The following is a 24,662-nucleotide window of genomic DNA, read 5'->3' as shown; positions in this document are numbered from 1 at the left end:
CAATCCAACCACATTCTATCACACACTGTAAGCCAACTATAATACTCTGATTAACTGGATATGTTAAACCAAGTTTAAGAGTGTCATATGTAAACACGGAAATAAACTTATCTGTAAAGTTAAGGTAGAAGGCACACCCTTCCCATTAGAGACAAGTAGAAAGTACAAGGTTTTTTAAAAGGAGAGAGAGAAAAATAAGTATATTCTAAAAGCTGTGTCTAAAAGGGGCACCTGGGTGGCTCAGTTAAGTGACTTTTTCCTTTTTAATTTTAAGATGATTTATTTATTGAGAGAGAGAGAGAGAGAGAGAGAGAGAGAGAGAGAGAGAGAGAGAGAAAGAGAGAGAGGGAGTGGGAGAGGGGCAGAGAGAGAGGGAGAGACAGAATCCCAAGCAGGCTCCTCATTGTCAGGGTGGAGCCCAGCGAGGGGTTCCAACTACGAACCATGAGATGATGACCTGAAGCTGAAACCAAGTGTCAGATACTTAATCAACGAGCCACCCAGGTGCCCCAAGTGACTGACTCTTAATCTCAGCTCAGGTGTTCATCTCACGGTCATAATCTCACAGTTTTAAGTTCAAGCCCTATACTGGGCCTGAAGCCTACTTAAAAATTTTTTAAAAATTTAAATATAAGCTCTGTCTAGAAGCCTTTAGAATAAAAATATATATATCAGGAAAAATGAAAAAGAAGGATATTTCTCTGAGAATAAAAATTATTTTTAAAATAATAGCTAACATTTAATAATTGCTTACTTTCTTCCAGGCACTGTCCTAATAAGCACTCTGTTTTAATTAATTGATTTCTGTCAATGACCCCATGATATAAAGGACAACGATTATCTCCATTTGACAGAAGAGAGAACAAGTATAGAAAGGTTAAGTAACTTGCCCAAGATCACAGCAAGCTAGGATTCAGAATCAAGCAGTATGGCTCAAGAACCTGCAGCCTCAACTACACTATGCCATCTCTCTGACTTTTAACAAAGTCAACAGAGGTGTAAAGGTCTGGAGAAGTTTGTTGCCTCAGACCTGGATCAATGGCAATAGAGAATAAGCTGAGCCCTACCTAGATGTGTTGGTGTAGTATACAGACATCTATGATCTAGCCTCTGTCTTCCCAGTATCATCTCTATCTATGTTCCACCCTCAAACCCTACATTCCAGGGACACAGAACCATATGCAGTCTCTTAAAGGCACCCTACTGTTTCTCAGTTCAGTACCATTGCTCATGCAGCTCCCTCTGCCTGGCATCACCTCTCTGCCCCTGACTATCTGTGCCCCTCAGGCTCCACAGATAACTTCTTAATGCCTTGCTGAGCTTATTGTTTACAGGCCTGTTTTTCACTGGATGCAGTTGAGTCCTTGAAAGGGATGCCTGTCTCAAGTTTTTGGAGTTGCTGGCGCTTGGCACACAATTCAGGTGGTCAATACAAGTTTCCTGATAGAATTAATGGATAAATGGTCTCAGAAACAGAGTCCTCAAAGGCAGCCCGGGGCCTGGGATTAGCTGAGGTGAAGGCTAGCTCCGTATCTGAGAAAGAGTGAACCGCCACCTGCACCTGACCATCCAACTATCTTGCAGCAAATCTTCCTCAAAGAAACTGAAGAACCTCTCAGAGGTTTACGGGCTCAGAGGACTAAGGAGCCACAAGTCAGCTCCATCTGAAAGGAAGGGAGAGAGGAAGGACTCTGCTGAGGTTCAGGAAAAATACATTGCCTCTGTTAAGACATTTTCTCAATGAGAGAAATCAACCTCTGTTAAGACATTGTCTCAAATAAACTGTATTCCTGAACTGCAGCCCTTTCTTTAACATGAATTTAAAAAACACACAGATTTCAGAGAGAGAGAGAAAGAAGGAAAGAGGAGAAGAAAAGGAAAACAGATTTATCTAAGAAAAGAGAAATGCATGTTTTCAGCTCTGCCCGGGAAAGCACTAGACCAGAGAGCTGGAGGCACTCAGCTTCAATGAACTTAGCCTATCCTTTTCTGGATTTTCTAGATTTTAGAATTCTCCAACTCTCCAAAGACACACACATACCACAAACAGCTGCCCAGACCCCTGCTCCTCCCCCACTGCCATGGAAACCATTTTTGGAAAATAAAAAACAAATTGGGAACTTTTAAGAGTATTTGTGGATTCAAAAGCTATGAAAATAAGAGGAACTTAGGGAAGCTGACCCTGTGGGACATTTTCTGAATTAGAATTGGTCTAATTAGAGTAGCATTCCTTCTCCAAAATATGTTCTCTACATTCACCCCTGACTTAGCTGAAATCACATATCCTAAAGAACTGGGAATTTTGGTGCAAAAGTGAGAGGAGGAAGGCATGCAGGCTTGGGAGGGCGGTATGGTAGTGGAGGGCTGAGGGCAGAATTAGAGCAATGGGGTGCATGAGGAGGTGGGAAAGAGACATCAAGAGAAGAGAGAGCGTATCAAGAGCAAACTTCAGCTGTTTCAGAATTTAGTCTAAGTTAGCGATTCTCAACCCTGACAGACTCAATTCCATGAGTGGCACTGCCAAGAGTGACAACATTTTCTAAAATAATGACAAACACTTGGTAAAGTTTGAAACAATCTTCCCGGAGTACCTGGGTGGCTCAGTCTGTTAAGCATCTGACTTTGGCTCAGGTCATGATCTCACGGTTCGTGAGTTGGAGTCCTGCATCAGGCTCTGTGCTGACAGCTTGGAGCCTGGAGCCTGCTTCGGACTCTGTGTCTCCCTCTCTCTCTGCCCCTCCCCAGCTCATGCTGTGTCTCTCTTTTTCTCTCAAAAGTGAATAAACATAAAAAAAAAAAAAAAAAATCTCCCCCCATGGTAGGTGCAATCTAGAACATTCACTGTAGTTTAAAGTTGTACAATATTTTGTGTTTATTACAACAGAGTTAGACTCTATGTTTATATAAACGGGCAACTCACCTATGTAAACGTCTAACAAATACTCAAAATTCAAAAGGACAAAGGACAATGCTTCTTTGTGTGACATAATTCTGCATGATCTCAGCATCTCTAGCCCGCTAAATGCTGGTCACACTCCTAAATCACAACCATAAAAAGTCCTTGCTGCGATCTCAATGACCCAAAAGATTTTACTCCAAGGATTGGGAGAGAAAAAACTTTTTTCTTCTATTTCATCTCCACTCCTCCTTCAAATGGTTCCTTAACAACCAAAACTCCCATCTACTGAGTTTATATGTAGTTAACCCACTATGGGTTTTGTGGGCTAACCTGAGAACCTATTCAACACTCAATACAATATTTCTACTAAACTACACACTCCCAATTCCAAACTTAGAAATAAAATTTGAGAATATATCATTCCGTAAGTCAGAGACTTACATATACTAACCTCTCACCATCAATGTTCCAATTTTTTTTTAATTTTTTTAATGTTCATTTATTTTTGAGAGGAAGACGGAGCATGAGTGGGGGAGGGGGGGCAGAGAGAGAGAGGGAGACACAGAATCCAAAGCAGGCTCCAGGCTCAGAGCTGTCAGCACAGAGCCCAATGTGGGGCTCGAACCATGAACCGCGAGATCATGACCTGAGCCAAAGTCGGACGCTTAACTGACTGAGCCACCCAGGCACCCCTCTTTTTTTAAAGTTTATTTATTTATTTAACTATAAAGAAGAGACGGAGTGCACAAGCAGGGAGGGCCAGAGAGAGAAGAATAGAGAGAGAATCCCAAGCAGGCTCCACACTGACAGCACGGAGCTCAATGAAGGGCTCAAACTCACAAACTGTGAGATCATGACCTGAGCCAAAACCAAGAGTCAAATACTTAACTGACTGAGCCACCTAGATGCACCACTGTTCTAATTTTCTTAACCAATGGGCTAACATCCAAGCTACACATGACCAATGGACTATACAGATTAAGTATATATGTAAAATGATCATTGCTGTAGGCAAATAAAACAATGTCAATCCAACAAATATTTATGATACATCTAGTCCTTATGTTCGTAGCAAGAAGGTACAAACTACATACCCTTTACCTAAATTCTAACCTATAATATTTTATACTTGTTTTCTGCTTTACTATATAGATACTGATTGATTCTACTGCTTATAAATACTGGAAAATGTTCTACAGTATCTGATACTGATAAGTCAACATCAGTAGCAAGTACTTGCCTCATCACACAATGATAAAAGGTCTCTTAACAATACTGGATTTCCTTGACCCTTTGTCTCCCCCCACCACTATCCCTACTCCCTAAGTTTAAGGTTCCCTGAATTCTAGCCATGCATTCCCATTCCACACATCTTCTGCACCCACTCAAAGCATCTTCAAACTCTCTGGTTTTCAAGGCAGACAATGGACCACTATCCCTGCCATCAAGGAAGACACACTCCAGTGTGTGTAGAGAATTGAGCTGTGATGAAAAGAATCTTTTTTTTTCTTTCAATGATTAAAGCCATACTTACAGATTTATTATCCAAACAGGTTCTATATTAGGTGAGATCTAAATGACCTCTGATTTTTTTCACTCTAAGAATACAATATATGATTGTGCTATGTTCTTAGATTATGTATAAGTAAATTCACTGGACCCAACTCCATGTATATATTTCTGCTATTTCATCCATGCTGAGGTCAAAGTTTCTTCTTCGTAGTATGCCTTGATATTAAAAAACAAAACAAAACAAAACAAAACAAAACAAAACAAAAAAACCAAAAAGCGATAGACAGGAATAGCCCCTGTTCTCTCCTCTCCTTAAGCACTGATACAAAGAGCATCTGAAGCTGGACGTTTAACCAACTGAGCCACCCAGGTGCCCCCCAAATGTCTAATCCCTTAGATATGTTAGCCACAACCTTAAAGATGTTGGGCTCAGTCAGTCAAGCATCTGACTCTTGATTTCGGATCAGGTCAAGATCTCATGGTTTGTGGATTCAAGCCCCGAGCTAGGCTCTGAACTGACAGTGTAGAGCCTGCCTGGGATATTCTCTCTTTCTCTCTCTCTGCCCCTGTCCTACTTGCATGCTCTCTCAAAATAAATAAACTTAAAAAAAAAAAGAAAGAAAGAAAAGAAAGAAAGAAAGAAACTAATAGCAATCTCTCTTTTTTTTTTTTTAAGGTTTTTTTTTTTTTACATTTATTTATTTTTGAGACAGAGAGAGACAGAGCATGAACGGGGGAGGGTCAGAGAGAGGGAGACACAGGATCTGAAACAGGCTCCAGGCTCTGAGCTGTCAGCACAGAGCCCGACGCGGGACTCGAACCCACGGAGTGTGAGATCATGACCTGAGCCGAAGTTGGCCATTTAACAGACTGAGCCACCCAGGCGCCCCCTAATAGCAATCTCTCTTGAGATTGCTCAACTTCTAGATAAATAGTAATAGTCACTATTTATTGAATACTTTTTCAGAACCAGGCATTTTTATAAATTACTTCTAATCCTCAAAACCACACTGTGCATCACTGTCTCCCATTTCACAGATAAGGAAACTGAGCTTCAAGAAGCTGAAAGACTTGCTGAACACACAGCTTATAAGCAGCAGAGTCAAAATGTGCGGCCACCTTCTGGAATCCAAAGTCCTGGTTCTTTCTGCTACACTGACGTGCGTCTCAATCAATTTTTCAAAGCAGGTCATTTCATGATTTGTGAACCATACATTAAGCTATTGTGTGTCAGATACATACAACCGTATGGCTTTGAAATTTTTATTACTTTTAAATGCTACATTTTAAGACACAAGACACCATTCCAAGTAAGAAATTTTATGGGGTGGTAGTTATAAATTACCCTAATTATTTTTATTTAACCTGCCTAATTTGAACATTTCTCCAAAAAGATCTTATGTTTTCGATGTTCTGACATTTGCTTGTGACTAAAATTTACAAATAGATCAGCATTTAAAAACTAAACAGAGGCAAATATAAAGTAGCTATCTGGTTTACCACAATGAAGTGTAAAAAAAAAAATTTTTTTTCAAAACATATCCACCAAAATGGCTAAAATGAAAAAGACGAAAAATACCAAGTGTTGGCAAAGATGCAGACCATCCAGAACTCTCAAACACTTCCAGTGGAAATGGAAATTGGTACAGCCACTTTGGAAAACTGTTTAAAAACATCTATTAAAATTTATCATATGCATATCCCACAACCCAGAAATTCCACTCTTATGCATATACCCAATAGATATGTGTACATTTGCTCACCAAAAGACATATACTAGAATGTTTCTACCAGCACTGTTCATTATAGCCCAAACTGGGAAGCTAACCAAATGTCCATCAATAGTAAAACATATCAATAAATTGAGGTATATTCACATAATAGAATGCCACACAGCAATGAAAATGCAGAGTCTACAATTTGATTAATCTCACAAAATAACATTGAGCTAAAGAAGCCAGACAGAGAAGCATATATATGATCCCATTTATATAAAATACAAAAACAGGTAGAATCTATATTGTTAGAAATCAGGACAGTGGTTACTCTTTGGTAGAGATAATGACAGAAGACACAAGGGGGCTTCTTAGGTGCTGGTAATATTGTTTCTTCATATGGATGCTGATGACAAGAGTATACTCAATTTGAAATATTCAGAAGATGGGAAGCTTATAGTAGCCTAACAGTAAAGAGAATCAGAACGCCTACATTTGAATCTCAGTTCCATCACTTACTAGTTATGATTTTGGGCAAGTTTCTTAACCTCCCTGTGCCTCATTTCTTCATCTATAAAATAGGCCTAATAACTACCACATAGGGTTAGTTTGAGAATTACATCATTATAAGACTTGTAAAGTGCTTATTTATACAGTTGGTTATTATCGTTAAGTATTTGCTAAGTTAAAAAAAAAAATGCTTTATTCTGAAGCAACACAAGAAAATGAAGAAGGGAAACAAAGACATATAAGATTTGACTATTACTAGAAAATGCACAGGGCACCTGACTGGCTCAGTTGGTTAAGTGTCTGACTCCTGATTTGGGCTCAGGTCAGGATCTCACAGTCATGATTACTTTTTAATTTTTTTTTTTAATGTTTATTTTTGAGAGACAGAGAGACAGACAGAATACAAGTGGGGGAGGGGCAGAGAGAAAGGGAGACACAGAATCTGAAGCAGGCTCCAGGCTCTGAGCTGTTAGCACAGAGCCCGACGTGGGGCTCAATCTCACGAACTGTGAGATCATGACCTGAGCTGAAGTCAGAGGCTTAACCGACTGAGCCACCCAGGCGTCCCACTCATCGTGATTACTTTTGTCTCAGCCATGTATCGGGCTCCACACTGGGTGTGGAGCCTGCTTAAGATTCTGTCACTCACCCTCTGCCCCTTTCCCACTTGCTCTGTGCACATGAGAAAAAAAAAAAAGAAAATGAGCAAAATAATTATTTAGGAAATGAAAGCAATAATAAGTAAAGTTTAGTAAAAAGGGGCATGACCTGGAAGTTAAAACTACTCCTATAAATCTTCACCTAAACAGACCCTGGGCCAGCAGTCAGTTTCTCTGAGCCTGCAGCTCCCCACTGTCCACTGGGGGTTGGCCACAATGATCTCCTCAGGATGATGAGTAATAACAAGGGGAGGCACTGATCACGAACTAAGAGGGCTGAGCTCACAGTAGGGTCTCTTATTCTCCAAGAGGACTCTGAAATCTTGTATGCCTCTGGATTTCATTAATACTTGTTTTTAAAATATCTATCATGCCTATCAGCCGTCTCTCTGTCACTCGGGGTCACATTTCTTGCAGCTATTTAGAGTAAATAATTAAGACTTCTGGTAGGTTTCTAAAAGAGCCAGTCAAGTGGGTTGCTGTCACCCATACTATGGAGGTATTCCTAACTTCTCTGGTCATGTTATAATAGCTACTCTTTATTAAACCCTACTTATATGCTGGGCCCTGTAATAAATACTTTATCCCCAATCTTCAAAACAATGTGCTAGGTACTTAGTATTCTTCATTATTCTCATCTTTTACAGATAAGAAAACTAAGGCTCAGAAAGGCTGACCCATTCAAAAGGGCAGAGCTGGAAGGTGAATCAGGCTTCTCTGACTCCAGAGTCCCATGCTCTTTCCATGAGCCACAGTCCCTTGACTTACTTGACAATCAATCACATTTCTTACAAAAGGACATTAGCTACAGTGAGCTAAAACAAAAATAATCTAATTTAGTGAAAAATCAATTTTGGATTTTTTTTAATGATTACTTTTGTTTCTAAGTAAAGGTCTCCTCCTGGGTCAATTTAAATGAATACTGCATATTGAAACTATTTGTATTACACAGCAGTCATCCAAACCATAGGCTAAAGCCCTTAAAAGATATTTACATTTCTTCCCTGCTGAATCCCCAGTGACCAGATCAGGGCCAGGCCTAGAGCTGGCACTTAACAAAAACATCTTGATGACCACTTCTCTCAAATCTTGTTTACCAAAATACTCTACTGATAAGAAGGATGCATTCTAACAAAACACTTTAATATCTTATACTTCATGACCAAAATTAAACATGAGAGAGAGTCACTGAAATATCCTTCCTGCTGTTAAGACACTCTCCTCCAGGTCAAGTGGCACTGTCATCATCCACAAGTAATTATTAAACACCTACAAATATTTATTTAACATACTGAGGTAACTCAGTATACCTTCTCTTCTCTTTCTCCATGAGATATGGCAAGCCACAGAAGCTGTGGCTTCCCTCCAGGCAGGCCAGCCTCTGCAGGTATCGTAGAGACCATACAAAGACACAAATGTCATACAGGATTAGGCCAAAGGCCCAAGGAGTCTGATCTGTCCCTCAAATAGATCCATGTCCTACCACCTTTTTCCTGGAGCCCTGATATTGCAGACCCAAATAACCTTCTCTTCCTCTTCCCTATCAACCGCACAACACTGAGGAAGCCAGAAATTTCTCCCAATGTCTGTCATACCTACTCCTACTTCATCTAAAAGAGATACTTTGTTCATCTCCAAGGATCCACTGAATAGGTCAGTGTATAGTATTAAATTTTTTCTTTAAAAACTTTATATTCATAGAGAGTACACAGAATATATGTGCACTAAGCTGGATTCTAGTCCATTGCTTTACCTTCCATTGCAACTTGGGCAAGTTGCTTATCCTCTCTGGGCTTTAGTTTCCTCAGCCATAAAATGAGGAGAGTGAAACTAACTAGTCAGGGGTTATTCACCTAGTTCCAGGATCCCTTGAAAGATTCAGGCATGTGCTTTGGGGGTTAATAACTCTCCGCCAGAATTTATATAAAAATTACCTGTTTGCATATGTGTATTTTTCTGGAGAAGTCTATGGCTTATATCAAATTGTCACCCAAGTCATGGCCCTCAAAATAACTACAGCCCATGTTTAACTGAGCACTTACTATGTGCTAGGCACTGTGCTAAGTCTACATATATTTATTCATGTAACCCTCACAATAACCCTTTGAGTTAGATACTATTATTGTCTTCATTTTACAGTTGAAGAAAGTAAACCAGAAAGAGCCTGGGCTCTTAAACACGAGGCTATGTTGGGTGAGATCATCTCTAAATCCTAAAATTCTCTGATTCTATGTTTATTTAAATGAATAGTTTTCCTTTAGTTAAATTTTCTGTACCACTCACATTCATTAGTCCTACCTTTTTAATGTTTATTTTTGAGAGAGAGAGAGAGAGCGCGCGCGCGCGCACACCAGTGGGGGAGGGGCAGAAAGAGAGGGAGACACAGGATTTGAAGCAGGCTCCAGGCTCTGAGCTGTCAGCACAGAGCCTGATGCGAGGCTCGAACTCATGAACCACAGGATCATGACCTGAGCCAAAGTAGGACCCTCAACAGACTGAACCACCCAGTGCCCCTAGTCCTACCTTTTTTTTAAGTGACTCAGGACCCTGAGATCAAGAGTCAGATCCTCTATCCATTGAGCCAGCCAGGCGCCCCCATTAGTCCTACTTTTAAATCTTTATACAGAACCACCAAACTCATGGAACACCCCAGATGAATGCTACCTGAAAAATAATATATTAGAAAACTAATCTGAGTAAAGGGTCCAAAGGCACTTTCCAGTCCCAGCCTCCAATCTGCTTTTACTTTTACAACATGGTGATTAACTAACAGATGTATCTGAATCTAATTACTAAAGTCTAAAATCAAAGAACAGTAAATAAGCCAGAGTATCAGCCAGAAAGGGGGATGCAGCGGCAGCAAAAGCTTCTCACCATACCACTCATCAATCCAGTGAAAAGACCAGGAAAGGTACATTGGTCCAAGGCCCCTGTGCCCCCTGTTGACTAGCGACACCCCCCTAATCCCACCTCCTGAAAACCACTGATCAGTGTGGACAAGGGTTGAATCCGTCTCCCCTTGAGATACAAAGGCTGGTTAAAAGTATTAAGGCATTCCCAAATCCTGCCTTGGAATAAGAAGCAAAAACTAAGTGAAAGGCTTCCAATTTTTGCACATACTGGTTCTGACAACCTGCAACGGTAACACAGGAGTCAGCAGTTACTCAGTTACTGGAAACTGTTTTGCCGGACACCAGCCTCCTCCCCCCCAAATTACTGAGGGACATAACATTGCTTAATAAATGGCTGCAAAGAAGTGGACTTTGTTAGTTCATTTCACAGGCTGTCAAAAATCCTCCACATCTTAAAGGGAAGGTTGTTGAAACTTTATGCCCAACTCTCATCACCTTTATCCATTTAGTTTGTGTAATGAGAAGAGAAGCAAAGGAGGGAGAAAAGAGATCAAGGGAATGGCCCCGGGTGCAGGGATTATATCCTTTCCAGGGGTAATGCAACAGGGTCAGCCAAAGAAGTGGAGGAGCTGGGAGCTTCTAGGAAGGAAGAAACCAGTGTCGGAGTTGGAAATCCGAGCGGAAAATGCATTATGAAGGACTAGGGGTCACGGTTATTTAGAAGAGGCCGGAGAATAAAGGGTCTAGTCTGGACCTGGTACCAGGAAGGAGAGAGAGAGGAAGCGGTGGAAGGGTTGGTGGGGCCGGTAAGGAGGCGGGCAGAGGAACCAAAGGGGAGAGGAAAAGGCAGGGTCGGACAGGAAAGGGTGGCATCCCTGGGGGCCTCGGAGGGGACGGTCTGAGTGTCTGGGGGACGTGCAAGCGAGGACGGGGTGACCTGTTCGGCTGTGTGGGAACTGAGTGCGGGGGCGGCCGGCCAGGAGGGATACGGAGGCTGCGAGAGTGGAGGGGAGAGCCTGGAGTCCCCCCCGAGGGCAGGAGCGCCCAGCACTGGAGGGCCCAGGGCGAGGGAAGAAGAGTGGTGACAACGGTCGGGGCCAGCGGAGCGGGCCGGAGGCTGTCCAGCTCGAGTTGAGGCGAGGGCCGCCACGGAGTCCCGGCTCGGGCTGAAGAGAGGGAGACCGGCCCGAAGCAGGGGGTACGGGAGGAGGGTTGAAGGGGGTTAGGAAGGGCCCCGGGACGGCTGGGGGCCGGCGCTGGCGCTCTCACCGGGACAGGTGCTTCAGGATCTGCTTCTTAATGATCCCGGCCATGCCGGAGCCGCGGCCCGCGTGGAAGGCAGGCGGGCAGCTGTGGCCTCCTCAGTCGTGAAGAGGCGGCCCCTCAACTCGCCGCGGCGCGGGGACCGGATGCCGCCGCCACAGCCGCCGCCATGGCGCTCTCCCGCCCCTGCCCCGGCTCCGGGAGCTCCGCCACGATCCCACCCACCCGCGCGGCGCCGCGGTAGCCAGCGGGGAGAGACGCGAAGACCGCGCGCTGCTAGCCCGGCTCGCAGCGGCCGGAGGCGCGCGCTGCGAGAGGGGCGCGCGTGACGAGGGGCGGGGCTGGCGCGTGGTGAGGGGCGGGGCGAGCGCGCGCACGCGCAGCGACGGGTGGGAGAGCTAGCTCCGTACTCTCTCTCTTTCTGCCCTGCGGTCAGCCACTGAAAGGTTTCGCCTCCGAACTATACAAGGTTCACACTCCGGCAATTGCTTTGAAACATAAGGGAAAAGGCGGCATGTTTGTAATTTTTGGCAGGAATTCGCCAGATAATTGCGCAGCCCCTGGCCCATTTCTCGTTCACTTCCTTCACACGGTCATTCTTTATTGGTTGAGCACCAACTAACTCCACTCCAGGAATCGGACTGAGGAGTGACAAATAGTCTCAAGAACGTCACGGACCCTTAGAACCACCGCGGTCTGCTGCTTTGTGCTAAAGAACTGAGAAGGGGGCGCCGCGTCACCGTCTATCTTGGTGCTCCTCTTAATCTCTCCCTGGCTAACCAATAGGCAAATGTTTACCCAACACGTAAGGAACTGAAGCCCAGGAAAATAGTTGAAAAAGCTTGCCCACAGCCACAACTACTTAGTGAGACTCAGGACTAGAACCCAAGTGTTCTTCCTCTCAATCTAGTTGCTATTTCCACTCTATTTCGTTCGTGCATTTAAAAGTGTAACCCATATGCTGGGGGACACCTGTAGAACCGGTGGCAAAGATGAAAAGATGGCAGTTTTTTGGACTTAAATCGTAGAGCAAAATCCTGGTAAAATACTCTCTGAGACAGGCTTATAGGAAATCTGGCCAGCTATTCATATTTGTGAATAGGTAATGTATGCACCTAATACATGCACATAATACAATTGTTGCCTGATTCCAGAGATAGTTTAAGCATGGTCAACTATATAAATGTTAAATTTTTAAAATAACCAACAAAATTCGTGTATTCCTATGTGTACCTTGTAATAAATTCAATTTTCCCTAGAAGTTCCCCCAAATTACCTTTAAAAAAAAAAGTTTATTCCTGAGAGAGACAGACAGACAGAACATGAGTGGGGAAGGGGCAGAAAGAGAGGGAGACACAGAATCCGAAGCAGGCTCCAGGCTCTGAGCTGTCAGCATAGAGTCCCATGCGGGGCTCCAACTCAGGAGCAGAGTGGTCAGACGCTCAACCGACTGAGCCACCCAGGTGCCCCCAAAATTACCTTTTTTTTTTTTTAACGTTTATTCATTTTTGAGGCAGAGAGAGACAGAGCATGAATGGGAGAAGGTCAGAGAGAGAGGGAGACACAGAATCCGAAACAGGCTCCAGGCTCCGAGCCGTCAGCACAGAGCCCGTCGCGGGGCTCGAACTCACGGACCCGCGAGATCATGACCTGAGCCGAAGTCGGACGACCAACCGACTGAGCCACCCAGGCGCCCCCCAAAATTACCTTTTTAAAAGGGAAGCAAATAATCCTCAGCCTGGGTGCTCTACTACCCAAATCCCTCCAGCAGGACTGCACAGTCTATCATTATTTGTCCCTCTGCCCACCTCTCAACTGAAAACATTCCAGGAACCAATAGATCCTATGGAAAAAGTTTCTTGCCAGGATTATTGACCATTATCACTCCCTCCCAATTCACCTGCCAGCTGTAGCGGCCTTGAGGCAATTTCTTGCATTTTGTACTTCTTTTCCTGGAGAACCCTAGCAGCTGATTGGATATCTGACATCAGCTATGTAAAACAAAGCCTCCCCAAGCTCAGAGACTCAGAATCCTTGTTGAACAATTCATCATGCCTGGTGAATGAATTGTTTTTGTTGAAAGGAAAAACTCATGCTCTAAAAAAAAAATATGGCCCCTCTAGGGACAGTGGAATAGGAGAATTCATAGTCTAACAAATAATATTAATGTGTTTATCTTTTCCTGCAATGCTAAGAATGCAAAGCATATAAAAATAAAAGAGGGTACCCTGGTGGCTCAGTTGGTTAAGCAACCAACTCTTGGCTTTGGCTCAGGTCATGATCTTACGGTTGGTGAGATCAAGCCCCACGATGAGCTCTGCACTGACATCGTGGAGCCTATTTAAGATTCTCTCTCTTCTCACTCTACCCCCTCCCACTCATGCTCGCTCTCACTCTCTCAAAATAAATAAACATTTAAAAATACTTTTAACGGGCGCCTGGGTGGCTCAGTCGGTTAAGCAGCTGACTTCAGCTCAGGTCACGATCTCACGGTCCGTGCGTTCGAGCCCCGCGTCGGGCTCTGGGCTGATGGCTCAGAGCCTGGAGCCTGCTTCCGATTCTGTGTCTCCCTCTCTCTCTGCCCCTCCCCCATCCATGCTCTGTCTCTCTCTGTCTCAAAAAAAATAAATAAAACGTTTAAAAAAATACTTTTAAAATAAAATATAAATAAACAAAAGGAACTTGGGCCCAATCCATACTTTTTTTTAAAGTTAAACATTTTGAGATGATTGTATGCTAACTTTCAGTTGGAAGAAATAATGCAAAGATATTCCTGTATCCTTTACTCAGTTCCCCCAAGGGTAACATGTTGTAAAACTGCAGTATGATATCACAAACCAGAATATTGACATTAATACACTCCGTATACAGAGCATTTCTACTTTTCTGATATGAATGTCTTTTATTTCCTTTTCTTGACTTATAGAGCAGGCTACAATTCCTGGCACTTTGTTTAATAGGTCTGGTGATGTTACCAGATAGAGAACAGGTTCTGCTGCTTGCCACTCAATCAATACTTGGGAGGCAAGTGATCCCTGTGGAAGGAAAGGTTGCTTTATTCAGGAAGCCAGCAACCAGGGAAGATGGAAGGTTTTAAGGGAGTAGTCATGGGGGTGGGGTGCCTGAGTGGCTCAATCAGTTGAGCAAATGACTCTTGATTTTGGCTCTGGTTGTGATCTCACGGTCATGGGATCAAGCCCTGCATCAGACCTCACTCTGAGCGTGAAGCCTGCTTGGGATTCTCTCTCTTTCCCTCTGATTCTCTCTGCTTTTCATGCTCTGTCTCTCTCTAAAACAAGAAAGATGAAGGAGGAGGGGGAGGGGGAGAAGAAGGAGAAGAAGTTGTTATGGGAAAAGGGAGGGGGGCTATGTGCAGGAGAAGCTGGTGCCCAGGTGGTTGGGTTTGTCCTTTGTCAACATGACCCTGAACAGATTTGCTGACACCAGTGGTGACTGTTTTCGAACGTAGTCAGATCTTATCTTCTGAGAAAGATGGGTCCTTCACTGCTTAAGGCAGTGGTCTGAAAATCTCAAGGAGACTATGTTAGTTCTGCTACAGACCATGGGACTTTGGTCAGCAAGCAAGGAGTGCATAAGCTGGAAGCAAAAGGACCCTTAAGACCAGTTGGAATGCTGTAACAATGAAAGCACACATACTTTCTCTGTTCCCAGTCTTAGTAGGAAAGCATTCAGTCTTTCACCATTAAGTATAACGTTAACTGTAGATTTTTTGTGGATGCTCTTTATCAAGTTAAGGAAGTTCTCCTCTAGTCCTACTTTTCTGAGAGTTTTTATCAAGAATAAATGTTCAATTTTTTCAAATGTTTTTTTTCTGCATTGGATGTTATATTCATATGATTTTTCTTTACCCTGTTAACATGGTGTATTACACTGATGGACTTTCAAATTCTGAACCAGCCTGCATCCCTAGAATAAACCTCATTTGGCCATGGTATATAATTACTTTCATAGATTGCTGAATTCTATTGTTAATATTTGCTTAAGAATTTGTGTATATTTCCTTGATAGCTAATGATGTTGAGCATCTTTTCATGGCTTAGAAGCCATTGTATATCTTCTTTGGAGAAATATCTATTCAGATTCCTTTTAAATCAGGTTGTCTTTTTGTCATTGAGTTGCAATAGTTCTTTTTATATTCCAGATACAAATCCTTTGTCAGATATATTATTTGCAAAAAATTCTCCAATTCTGTGAGTCATCTTTTCATTTTCCTGATTGTGTCCTTTGATGCACAAAAAGTCTCTTTTAGACCCTAGAAGCAACTTCTCAGCTCTTTCTCGAACCTCAGTCAGGTTCAGCCTACTCGCCTCCACTCCAGCCTCCACCATGTCCAGCAGGGTGACCCAGAACTCTTACAAGGTGTCCACCTCCGACCCCCGGGCCTTCAGCAGCCACCTCTTCACTAATGCACCTGACTCCCACATCAGCTCTTCCCTGTCCCAGGTGGGCAGGGGAAGCAGCTTCAGGGGTGGCCTGGGCAGCAGCATGAGTGTGATTGGGGGCTACAGCAGGGCTGGGGGGTATGGGGGACATCACGGCTGTCTCAGTGAACCAGAGCCTGCTGAACCCCCTTAAGCTGGAGGTGGACCCCAACATCCAGGCTGTGTGTACCCAGGAGAAGGAACAGATTAAGAGCGTCAACAACAAGTTTGCCTCCTTCGTCGACAAGGTGCAGCATCTGGAGCAGCAGAACAAGATTCTGGAGACCAAGTGGAGCCTCCTAGAGCAGCAGAACACTGCTCGGAGCAACCTCGACAAGATGTTCGAGAGTTACATCAACAACCTTCAGCGGCAGCTGGACACCCTGGGCCAGGAGAAGTTGAAGCTGGAGGTGGAGGTTGGCAACATGCAGAGCCTGGTGGAGGACTTCAAGAATAAGTATGAGGAGGAGATCAAAGAATGTGCAGACATGGAGAACAAATTTGTCCTCACCGAGAAGGGTGTGGATGAAGCTTACGTGAACAAGGTGGAGCTGGAGTCCCACTTGGAAGGGCTGACCGACGAGATCAACTTCTTAAGGCAGCTGTAATTCTGGGACACGTCTGTGGTGCTGCCCGTGGACGACAGCCACTCCCCGGACCTGGATGGCATCATGGTTGAGGTTAAGGCCCAGTACAAGGAAATTGCCAACCGCAGCCAGGCCGAGGCTGAGACCATGTACCAGATCAAGTATGAGGAGTTGCAGACATTGGCTGGGAAGCACGGAGATGACCTCCGTCACACGAAGACGGAGATTTCCGAGGTGAACCAGAACATCAGCCAACTCCATGCTGAGATCAAGGGCCTCAAAAACCAGAGGGCTTTCCTGGAAGCCACCATAGCTGATGCTGAGCAGCGTGGGGAGCTGGCCGTTAAGGATGCCCATGCTAAGGTGGCCGAGCTAGAAGCCTCCCTGCAGCAAGCCAAGCAGGACATGGCCCAGCAGCTGCGGGAGTACCAGGAGCTCATGAACATCAAGCTGGCTCTGAACATTGGGATCACCATCTGCCACAAGCTGCTAGAAGGTGAGGAGAGCAGGCTGGAGTCTGGGATGCAGACCATGAGTATCCACACTAAGACCACCAGCGGCTACTCAGGTGGGCTGGGCTCAGCCTATGGGAGCCTCACGAGCCCTGGTCTCCGCTTTGGCCTGAGTACCTTCCAGTCCAGCTTCGGTCCTGGCAGGGGCTCCACTTCCCTCAGCCGTGTCAGTTCCTCCAAGTCTGTGGTGGTATAGAAGATTGAGATCTGTGATGGGAAGCTGATGTCCGAGTCGTCTGATGTCCTATCCAAGTGAACAACCAGCCTGCGGGGGGAAGGAGCCATGCAGGGCAGCGTCGGGAACAGGAGGCCCACCTAATACTCAGCCCATCCTCAGCCTATCCTTAGGAGAAGTCCACTGCCCTGGGTACCCCTCTTGCCCATGACCCCAACTAAAAGCCAATTCAAGTGTCTTTTCCCAAATAAAGCCTCAGATGGCTCTGCCAACCGCCCCCTCAAAGTCTTTTTTTAGTTTGTTTGCTTGTTGTTGTTGATTTACATAATCTCTACACCCAATATGGGCCTCAAACTCATGACCAGAGACCAAGAGTCGCACGCTCCACTGACTGAGCCAACCAGGCACCCCTGAAGCACAAAAATTTTTAATTTTGATGATATTCAGTTTCTTTCTTTCTTTTTTTTTCTTTTGTTGCTGTGCTTGTGGTGTTACATCTAAGGAATAGTTGTATAATCCAAGGTCAGGAAGATTTACATCTATTTTTCTTCTAAAAGTTTTAGCTCTGATATTTAGGAATTTTATCCATTTTGAGTTCATTTTTGTATGTGGTGTGATAAATGCGACCGACTTCATTTACTTCTTATGTGGATATCCAGTTGTCTTAGCATCATTTGTTGAATCATCTTTCCCCGTTGGAATGTCTTGGTGAAAATCAATTGCTGATAAAAGTCACAATCCATTTCTGGATTCTCGATTCTTTCTATTCCATTCATCTGTATGTCCATCCTTACACCAATAGCACAGTGTCTTGATTAGTATAACTTTGTAAGAAGTTTTGAAATGAGGAAACTATAGTGTTTTTGTGTATTTAGAGCTTTTAGATGCATAGCTTTTAGTTGATTCTCTAGTTATTACATTATTTATATCACAGTCTTATCACAGCCTACTCTACTGTCAGTTACCAGTTCAAGTGAAGTGCAGAAAATTCACCTCCCTTTAGGTCTCTTTTCCCTCCCATAGGTATAATTGCCTTAAATATTTTCTCTGTATACATTCGGAGCTACATTAATCAGCATCATAATTTTTGCTTTGATCATCCAACATAATTTAGCAAACTCAGGAAAAGTAGTCTAATTATGCTTACCCATAGTTCTGCTTACTGTGTTTCCTTCATTCTTGATGTTATGGGATTCATTCATTCATTGTTTCCTTTCTGTTTTGAGAACTTTTTAGCCATTCTTTTAAAGTAGGTCTGCTAGCAGTAAATTCTCTTAGTTTTCTTTCATCAGAGGACATCTTTATTTCCCATTTATTCCTGAAGCATATTTTTACTGGATATTGGATTCTGGGCTGACAGCTCTTTTCTTTCAGCTCTTGAAAACTATTCTGCCACTTCCCTCTGGTGTCCATTGTTTCTGATGAGACATCTGTCCTTCAAATTGTTTTCCCTCAAGAATAAGGTATCATTTTTCTCTGGCTGTTTTCAAACTTTTTGTCTTTAGTTTTCACAAGTTTGACTCTGACATAACTTGATGTGGATTTCTTTGAATTATCCTGATTGAAGGACACCTGGCTGGCTCAGTTGATGGAGCATGTGACTCTTAATCTTGGGGTCGTAAATTTGAGCCCTACTCTGGGCAGAGAGATTACTTAAAAATAAAATCTTGGGGGAAAAAAGTATATGAGTTATCCTGATTGAGGGTCATTCAATTTCTTGAATATATAGGTTTATGTCTCTTACAAATCTGGGACGTTTTCAACAATTATTTGTTCTAGTGCACTCTTTGGCTCTTTCCTTTTTTTCCTCCTGGGGCTCTGACAACATGAATATTAGACTTTTGTTATGTCCCACAGGTCCCTTAAGTTCTACCTTTTTTTTTTTTTTTTTTTTTTTTTTATTTTCTCTCTATTGTTCAGACTGGGTATTTTTACTGTTCTATGCTTAAGTTTACTGATTATTTCATGTTACTGATTGTTTGCTGTTAAGCCCATCCACTGAATTTTTTGTTTTTTGATTCCAAAATTTCCATTTGCTTCTTCTTCATGTCTTCTATTTCTTTGCTGAGACTTTCTATTTCTTCATTGGTTTTGAGCATGTTCATAATTGCTCATCAAAGCATTTTTATGATAGCTGCTCTAAAATCTTGTCAAATAATTCTAGCCTCTCTGCCATCTTGGTTTTGACATCTACTGATTACTTTTTTAAATTCAATTTGAGATCTTCCTGATTCTTGGTATGATGAGTGATTTTAGATTGAAACCTGGACATTTTCGTATTATAAGACTCTGGATCTTATTTAAACCTTCTGTTTTGCTGACTTTTTCTCACACTGGTCTGGCAAAATGGAGAGGGGCCCTCTTGCTACTGTCAGGTGAAGCTATATAGAAGTCCAGGTTGACAATCAGCCTCCTTGGACACACAAGGGAAGGGTTCCTCATTACTGCTAGGCTAAGATGGGCGTCCTGGCTCTCTAGTAGGGCTCAACGTATACTTCCCTAGCAGGGTGTAGCACACAGCCCCTCATAAGGGATCCACTGACATGGGGGTGTGTGCAGCCTCATGACCACTGGACATTGTTGAAAGTCCTTAAGGTCCTACCTAGGCCTCTTCTGCCATTACCTCTGTCAGGAAGGCTGGGTGCCTTGTTATTGACTGATGGGGGTGCTAATCTCAGCTCCTTATTTGGCCTTCTCTGATACCACCCCAGCAGGAGTTTGGGGAATTTCAATACTGGGGAATTTCAATACAGCCTCACAAAGGTAGAAGAGTAAGTGCCCCGCTTGGTTTTTGTGGCACAAGTAGGAATAGGGCCAGGGTTTTTTCTGTGGTGTTTGGCTGGAGTAAAGTGGTTATTGTCTAAAAGTTTTCTATCTTGCTGTCTCTTTTCTAGTCCTTTGGCTGTAGAAAGCAGGCTTTCCAGGGCACCTGGGTGGCTTAGTTGGTTAAGTACCCGACTTCAGTGCAGGTCATGATCTCTGGGTTTGTGAGTTCAAGCCCCACGTTGGGCTCTGTACTGACAGCTCAGAGCCTGGAGCCTACTTTGGATTCTGTATTTCCCTCTCTCTCTCTGCCCCTCCCTGCTCACACACTCTCTCTCAAAAATATATATAAACATTTGAAAAACTTTTTTAAAAGCAAGCAAGCAGGCTTTTCTTGGGGTGTGCTTTGTCTATGGCCTATGAGTATTTCTTGGTTGCTAGCTTCTTCTGTTCCCAAGTCTGGCCTATATGAAGCAAAAAGAAAAATCCAGAGCTCATTATGTTGTTCCTTGGGTCCCAAGGTCTGCCTTCTTTCCACCTTTCAGTCTTCTTACGCTTGTTTTACACACACACACACACACGGCGCACACACGCATACACACACATTCATTCTAGGGTTTTAGTTATACTTAGCAGTAGGATAGGGAAAAGTACATCTACTCCATCTTTCTGGAAGCCTAAGTCCAAACATTTTCTTTAATGTTTTTAACATTTTATTTTGAATTAGTTATAGATTCATAGGAAGTTGTGAAGATCATACAGAGAAGCCCTGTGTACCCTTCACCAGCTTTCCTGCAATGGTTACCTCTTACATAACTACAATAAAACATAAAACCCAGGAAATGGATACAGGCATATCTCAGAGATATTGCAGGCTGAGTTTGGTTCCTTCCAGACCACCACAATAAAGCAAGTATCACAATAAGACAAGTCAAATAAGTTTTTTGGTTTCTTAGTACATGTAAGTTTATAGTATACTGTAGTCTTATTAAGTGTGCAATAGCATTATGTCTGAAAAAAAACAATGTATATACGTTTTTAAAAAAATACCTTACTGTGACAAATATCATATGACTTCACTCATATGAGGACTTTAAGCTACAAAACAGATAAACATAAGGGAAGGGAAGCAAAAATAATATAAAAACAAGGAGGAGGACAAAACATAAGAGACTCTTAAATATAGAGAACAACCAGAGGGTTGCTGGAGGGGTTGTGGGAGGGTGGATGGGCTAAATGGGTAAGGGACATTAAGGAATCTACTCCTGAAATCACTGTTGCACTATATGCTAACTAACTTGGGTGTAAATTAAAAGATAATTAATTTTAAAAAAACTTACTGTGGGGTGCCTGGGTGGCTCAGTCGGTTAAGCGTATGCCTCTTGATTTCAGCTCAGGTCATGATCTCATAGTTTATGAGATCGAGCCCTGCATCAGGCTCTGCGCTGATAGCAGGGAACCAGCTTGGGATTCTCTCTCCCTCTTTCTGCCCCCCCCCCCCCCCGCCCGCCCCCCGCGAGCACACATACACTCTCTCAAAATGAGTCACTTTTTCTTTTTTCTTTTTTAAAACTTACATCCAAATCCAACTTCCCAACTTGGACTCTTGGTTTCAGCTCAGGTCATGATCTCACTGTTCATAGGTTCAAGCCCCACGTTGGGCTCCATGCTGACAGCACAGAGCCTGCTCCGGATTCTTTTTCTCTCCCTTTCTCTGTGCCCCTCCTCTGCTGTCTCTCTCAAAGTAAGTAAACTTAAGAAAAAAAAAATGAGCACAATATTGATAGGTGTGTAATTCCTCATTTAATCACATGGATAGACATATAACTACTACCACAATCAAGATACAGACTGCTCGGTCACTATAAAAATCTCCCTCACGCTACCTTTTTACAGACATTTCCTACTCTCCTCACTCCCAACACATCCCCAACCCCTAGGAACCACTAATTTGTTCTTCATCTTGGCGATTTTGCCATCAATGGAAACATGCAGTATGTGACTTTTCAGAGTGGCTTTTTTCACTCAAGCATACTGCCCTTGAGATCCATCAAGTTGTTTTATCAGTAGTTTATTCCTTCTTATTACTGAGCAATATTCTACCCACCTATACCCAGAGAAGGATAAGAGTATGCAAACAAGGAAAGGTGATTTTATAGAGAACTCAAGAGCAAGAGTGTTGAGAAGCAGAGATGGGTTATCATTGCCTATTAGGATTCTCGAGAGTAGTTTTCTAGTTTGTGATAGCTATGACGTTTTTAAAACCACTTTAGTGGGGCGCCTGGGTGGCTTGGTCAGTTAAGCGTCCGACTTCGGCTCAGGTCATGATCGCAAGGTCCGTGAGTTCGAGCCCCGCGTCGGGCTCTGTGCTGACAGTCAGAGCCTGGAGCCTGTTTCAGATTCTGTGTCTCCCTCTCTCTCTGCCCCTCCTCTGTCTCTCTCCGTCTCAAAAATAAATAAACGTTAAAAAACAAATTTTAAAAAAAAGTTAAAAAATAAAACCACTTTACTGAGGTATGATTGACATACAGAAAAGTACTCAGTTTTTAAAGTTTTGACATATACACACACCAGTGACATCACCACCACAATCAAGGCAATGACCGCATCCACCCCTCTCAACAGCTCTAGCTGTTCTGAGCCACACCGACTTCCCTGATGGTCCGGCAGTACTTTAAGTAGACTTCTACTTCAGAGTCTTTGTACTTGCTGTTTCTTCTACCTGGAAAGCTTATGCCCTAGACATCTCCACGGCTCCCCCAGCCCCCACCCCTTCATGTCATCTCCGCAGCCACCCCTGATCTGGCACTCTCTATGTCTCCTACTTACTTTACAGCATGTATCATACAACAGTGTTGTTTCTTACTGTCTGACTTCTAGCAGGACAAATTCATCAATATTACTCTTCTCCTTGAGCATCTCTTTTTTTAATTTTTTTTTATTTTATTTTTTTAACATTTTTATTTTTATTTTTGAGACAGAGAGCGACAGAGCATGAGCAGGGGAGGGGCAGAGAGAGGGGGAGACACAGAATCCGAAGCAGGCTCCAGGCTCTGAGCTGTTAGCACAGAGCCCGACGCGGGACTCGAACTCACAGACCGCGAGATCATGACCTGAGCCGAAGTCAGATGCTCAACCGACTGAGCCACCCAGGCGCCCCAAGCATCTCTTTTTTTAAATCAGTCAGGTTAGATTCACCTGCATGTAACAGAAAACTCAAAAAATGACAAGACTTCAACAAAAAGTATGTTTATATCCCTTTCATGTAAAAGAAGTCTGAGGTAGGCAGTTCAGGCAGTTCTTCAATCATTAGGGACCTAGACCCCTTCTATCTTGCTAACATCATCCTTAGTTGCCAGTTTGTGGTTCAAGATGTTGCTTACATTTCAAACAAACATCATATCCACATTCCTATCAACAGGAAAGAAAAATGGCGGGAAAAACAGACACGTTCTCTCCTGCCATGTGGCCTCACCTAACTAAAAGCTATGGCATTCATTGCTGAAGGGCATTAGGGGTTCTAGGGGCGTCTAGGTGGCTCAGTTGGTTAAGCGGCTGACTTTAGCTCAGGTCAGATGGTGATCCCAGGGTCATGGGATCAAGCCCCGGTTCAGGTTCTGCGCATATAGCACATAGCCTGCTCGGGATTCTCTCTCCCTCAATCTCTGCCCCGCCCCTGCTCGAACTCTCTCTCTCTCTCTCTCTCTCTCTCTCACTCTCAAATTAAATAAACTTTAAAAACAATTAGGGGTTCTGTGATTACAGATAGTAATAGATACTGGGGTGGGCAAGTAGTAATTCTGCCTGCCATTCTAGGCTCTATTACCTTACTCATCTTTTTGTCTCTCTCTACCTGTTTCACTGCACCAGCAGAGGCCTAAGAGATAAAAGGGATAAAAAGAGGAGAAATGTAGCATTTGAACATTGAGGTAAAATTCTTTGTCCTACCTTTTACTTCTTTATTCTTTCAACAACTAGTCCCCCTTTCCCCCGCCACCAAGGTTACTAGGATGCGATGTGCAGGCAAAGAAAAGGGGAAAGTTTTAGACCTGTTTCTCAGTGTCACTGTGAAAGCTGAATAAAAGTCCTTACAAAGGGATTTGAGATCTTGGCTTCCTATGCTGTGTTCAAAGTCTTATTATTAAATTTTTTTTTTTCAACGTTTTTTTATTTATTTTTGGGACAGAGAGAGACAGAGCATGAACGGGGGAGGGGCAGAGAGAGAGGGAGACACAGAATCAGAAACAGGCTCCAGGCTCCGAGCTGTCAGCACAGAGCCTGACGCGGGGCTCGAACTCACGGACCGCGAGATCGTGACCTGGCTGAAGTCGGACGCTTAACCGACTGCGCCACCCAGGCGCCCCCAAAGTCTTATTATTAGATGAGCACTAGGTTAATGGGCTTTTCTTAAATGGCAGCTGAAGAAAGACACTTATTCAAAAAGAACATGTATGGAGAAATTGGACAACACCTTGATGGGTCATCAAAATTATCATCACCGAGGGGCAGATGGACCCTGTGTGCCTGTCTACAGATGTGATATCCTAGGGACAGAGCTGAGGACATGTACCAGAATGTAATCCTGAGAAAACATCAGGCAAATCCAAAATGAGAAATGAGGAACATTGTATTAAACAAAAGGTGGTGAAATTCTCAGTGTCATAAAAGACAAAGATTGAGAATTGTTCTAGATTAAAGGAGGCTAAGGAAATCTGACCAAAAAATAAAGTACATGATTCTAGAGAGGATCCTGTATAGGAAAGGGGAAAAAAC

At 43.3% G+C, this 24,662-nt stretch overlaps 1 protein-coding gene and 1 pseudogene across 1 annotated transcript in view; one reads left to right on the top strand and one right to left on the bottom strand.

Moving 5' to 3' along the window:
- The window catches only part of BLTP3A (bridge-like lipid transfer protein family member 3A), a 59,214-nt gene extending 47,482 nt beyond the window's left edge, over positions 1-11,732 (bottom strand). The window contains exon 1 of the mRNA XM_060615251.3: positions 11,417-11,732. Within this exon, the coding sequence (XP_060471234.1) occupies positions 11,417-11,460 (44 nt within the window). The 5' untranslated portion in view covers positions 11,461-11,732. The remainder of the gene's footprint in view (positions 1-11,416) is intronic.
- Positions 11,733-15,662: 3,930 nt separating this feature from the next.
- LOC132666411 (keratin, type II cytoskeletal 8 pseudogene) lies at positions 15,663-17,965 on the top strand (annotated as a pseudogene).
- Positions 17,966-24,662: the final 6,697 nt, after the last annotated feature.

This window comes from Panthera onca, chromosome B2 (assembly GCF_046562875.1).
Source record: "Panthera onca isolate mPanOnc1 chromosome B2, mPanOnc1 haplotype 2, whole genome shotgun sequence".
Classification (NCBI taxonomy): Eukaryota; Metazoa; Chordata; class Mammalia; order Carnivora; family Felidae; genus Panthera; species Panthera onca.
This window is presented reverse-complemented; position numbering and strand designations above follow the sequence as displayed.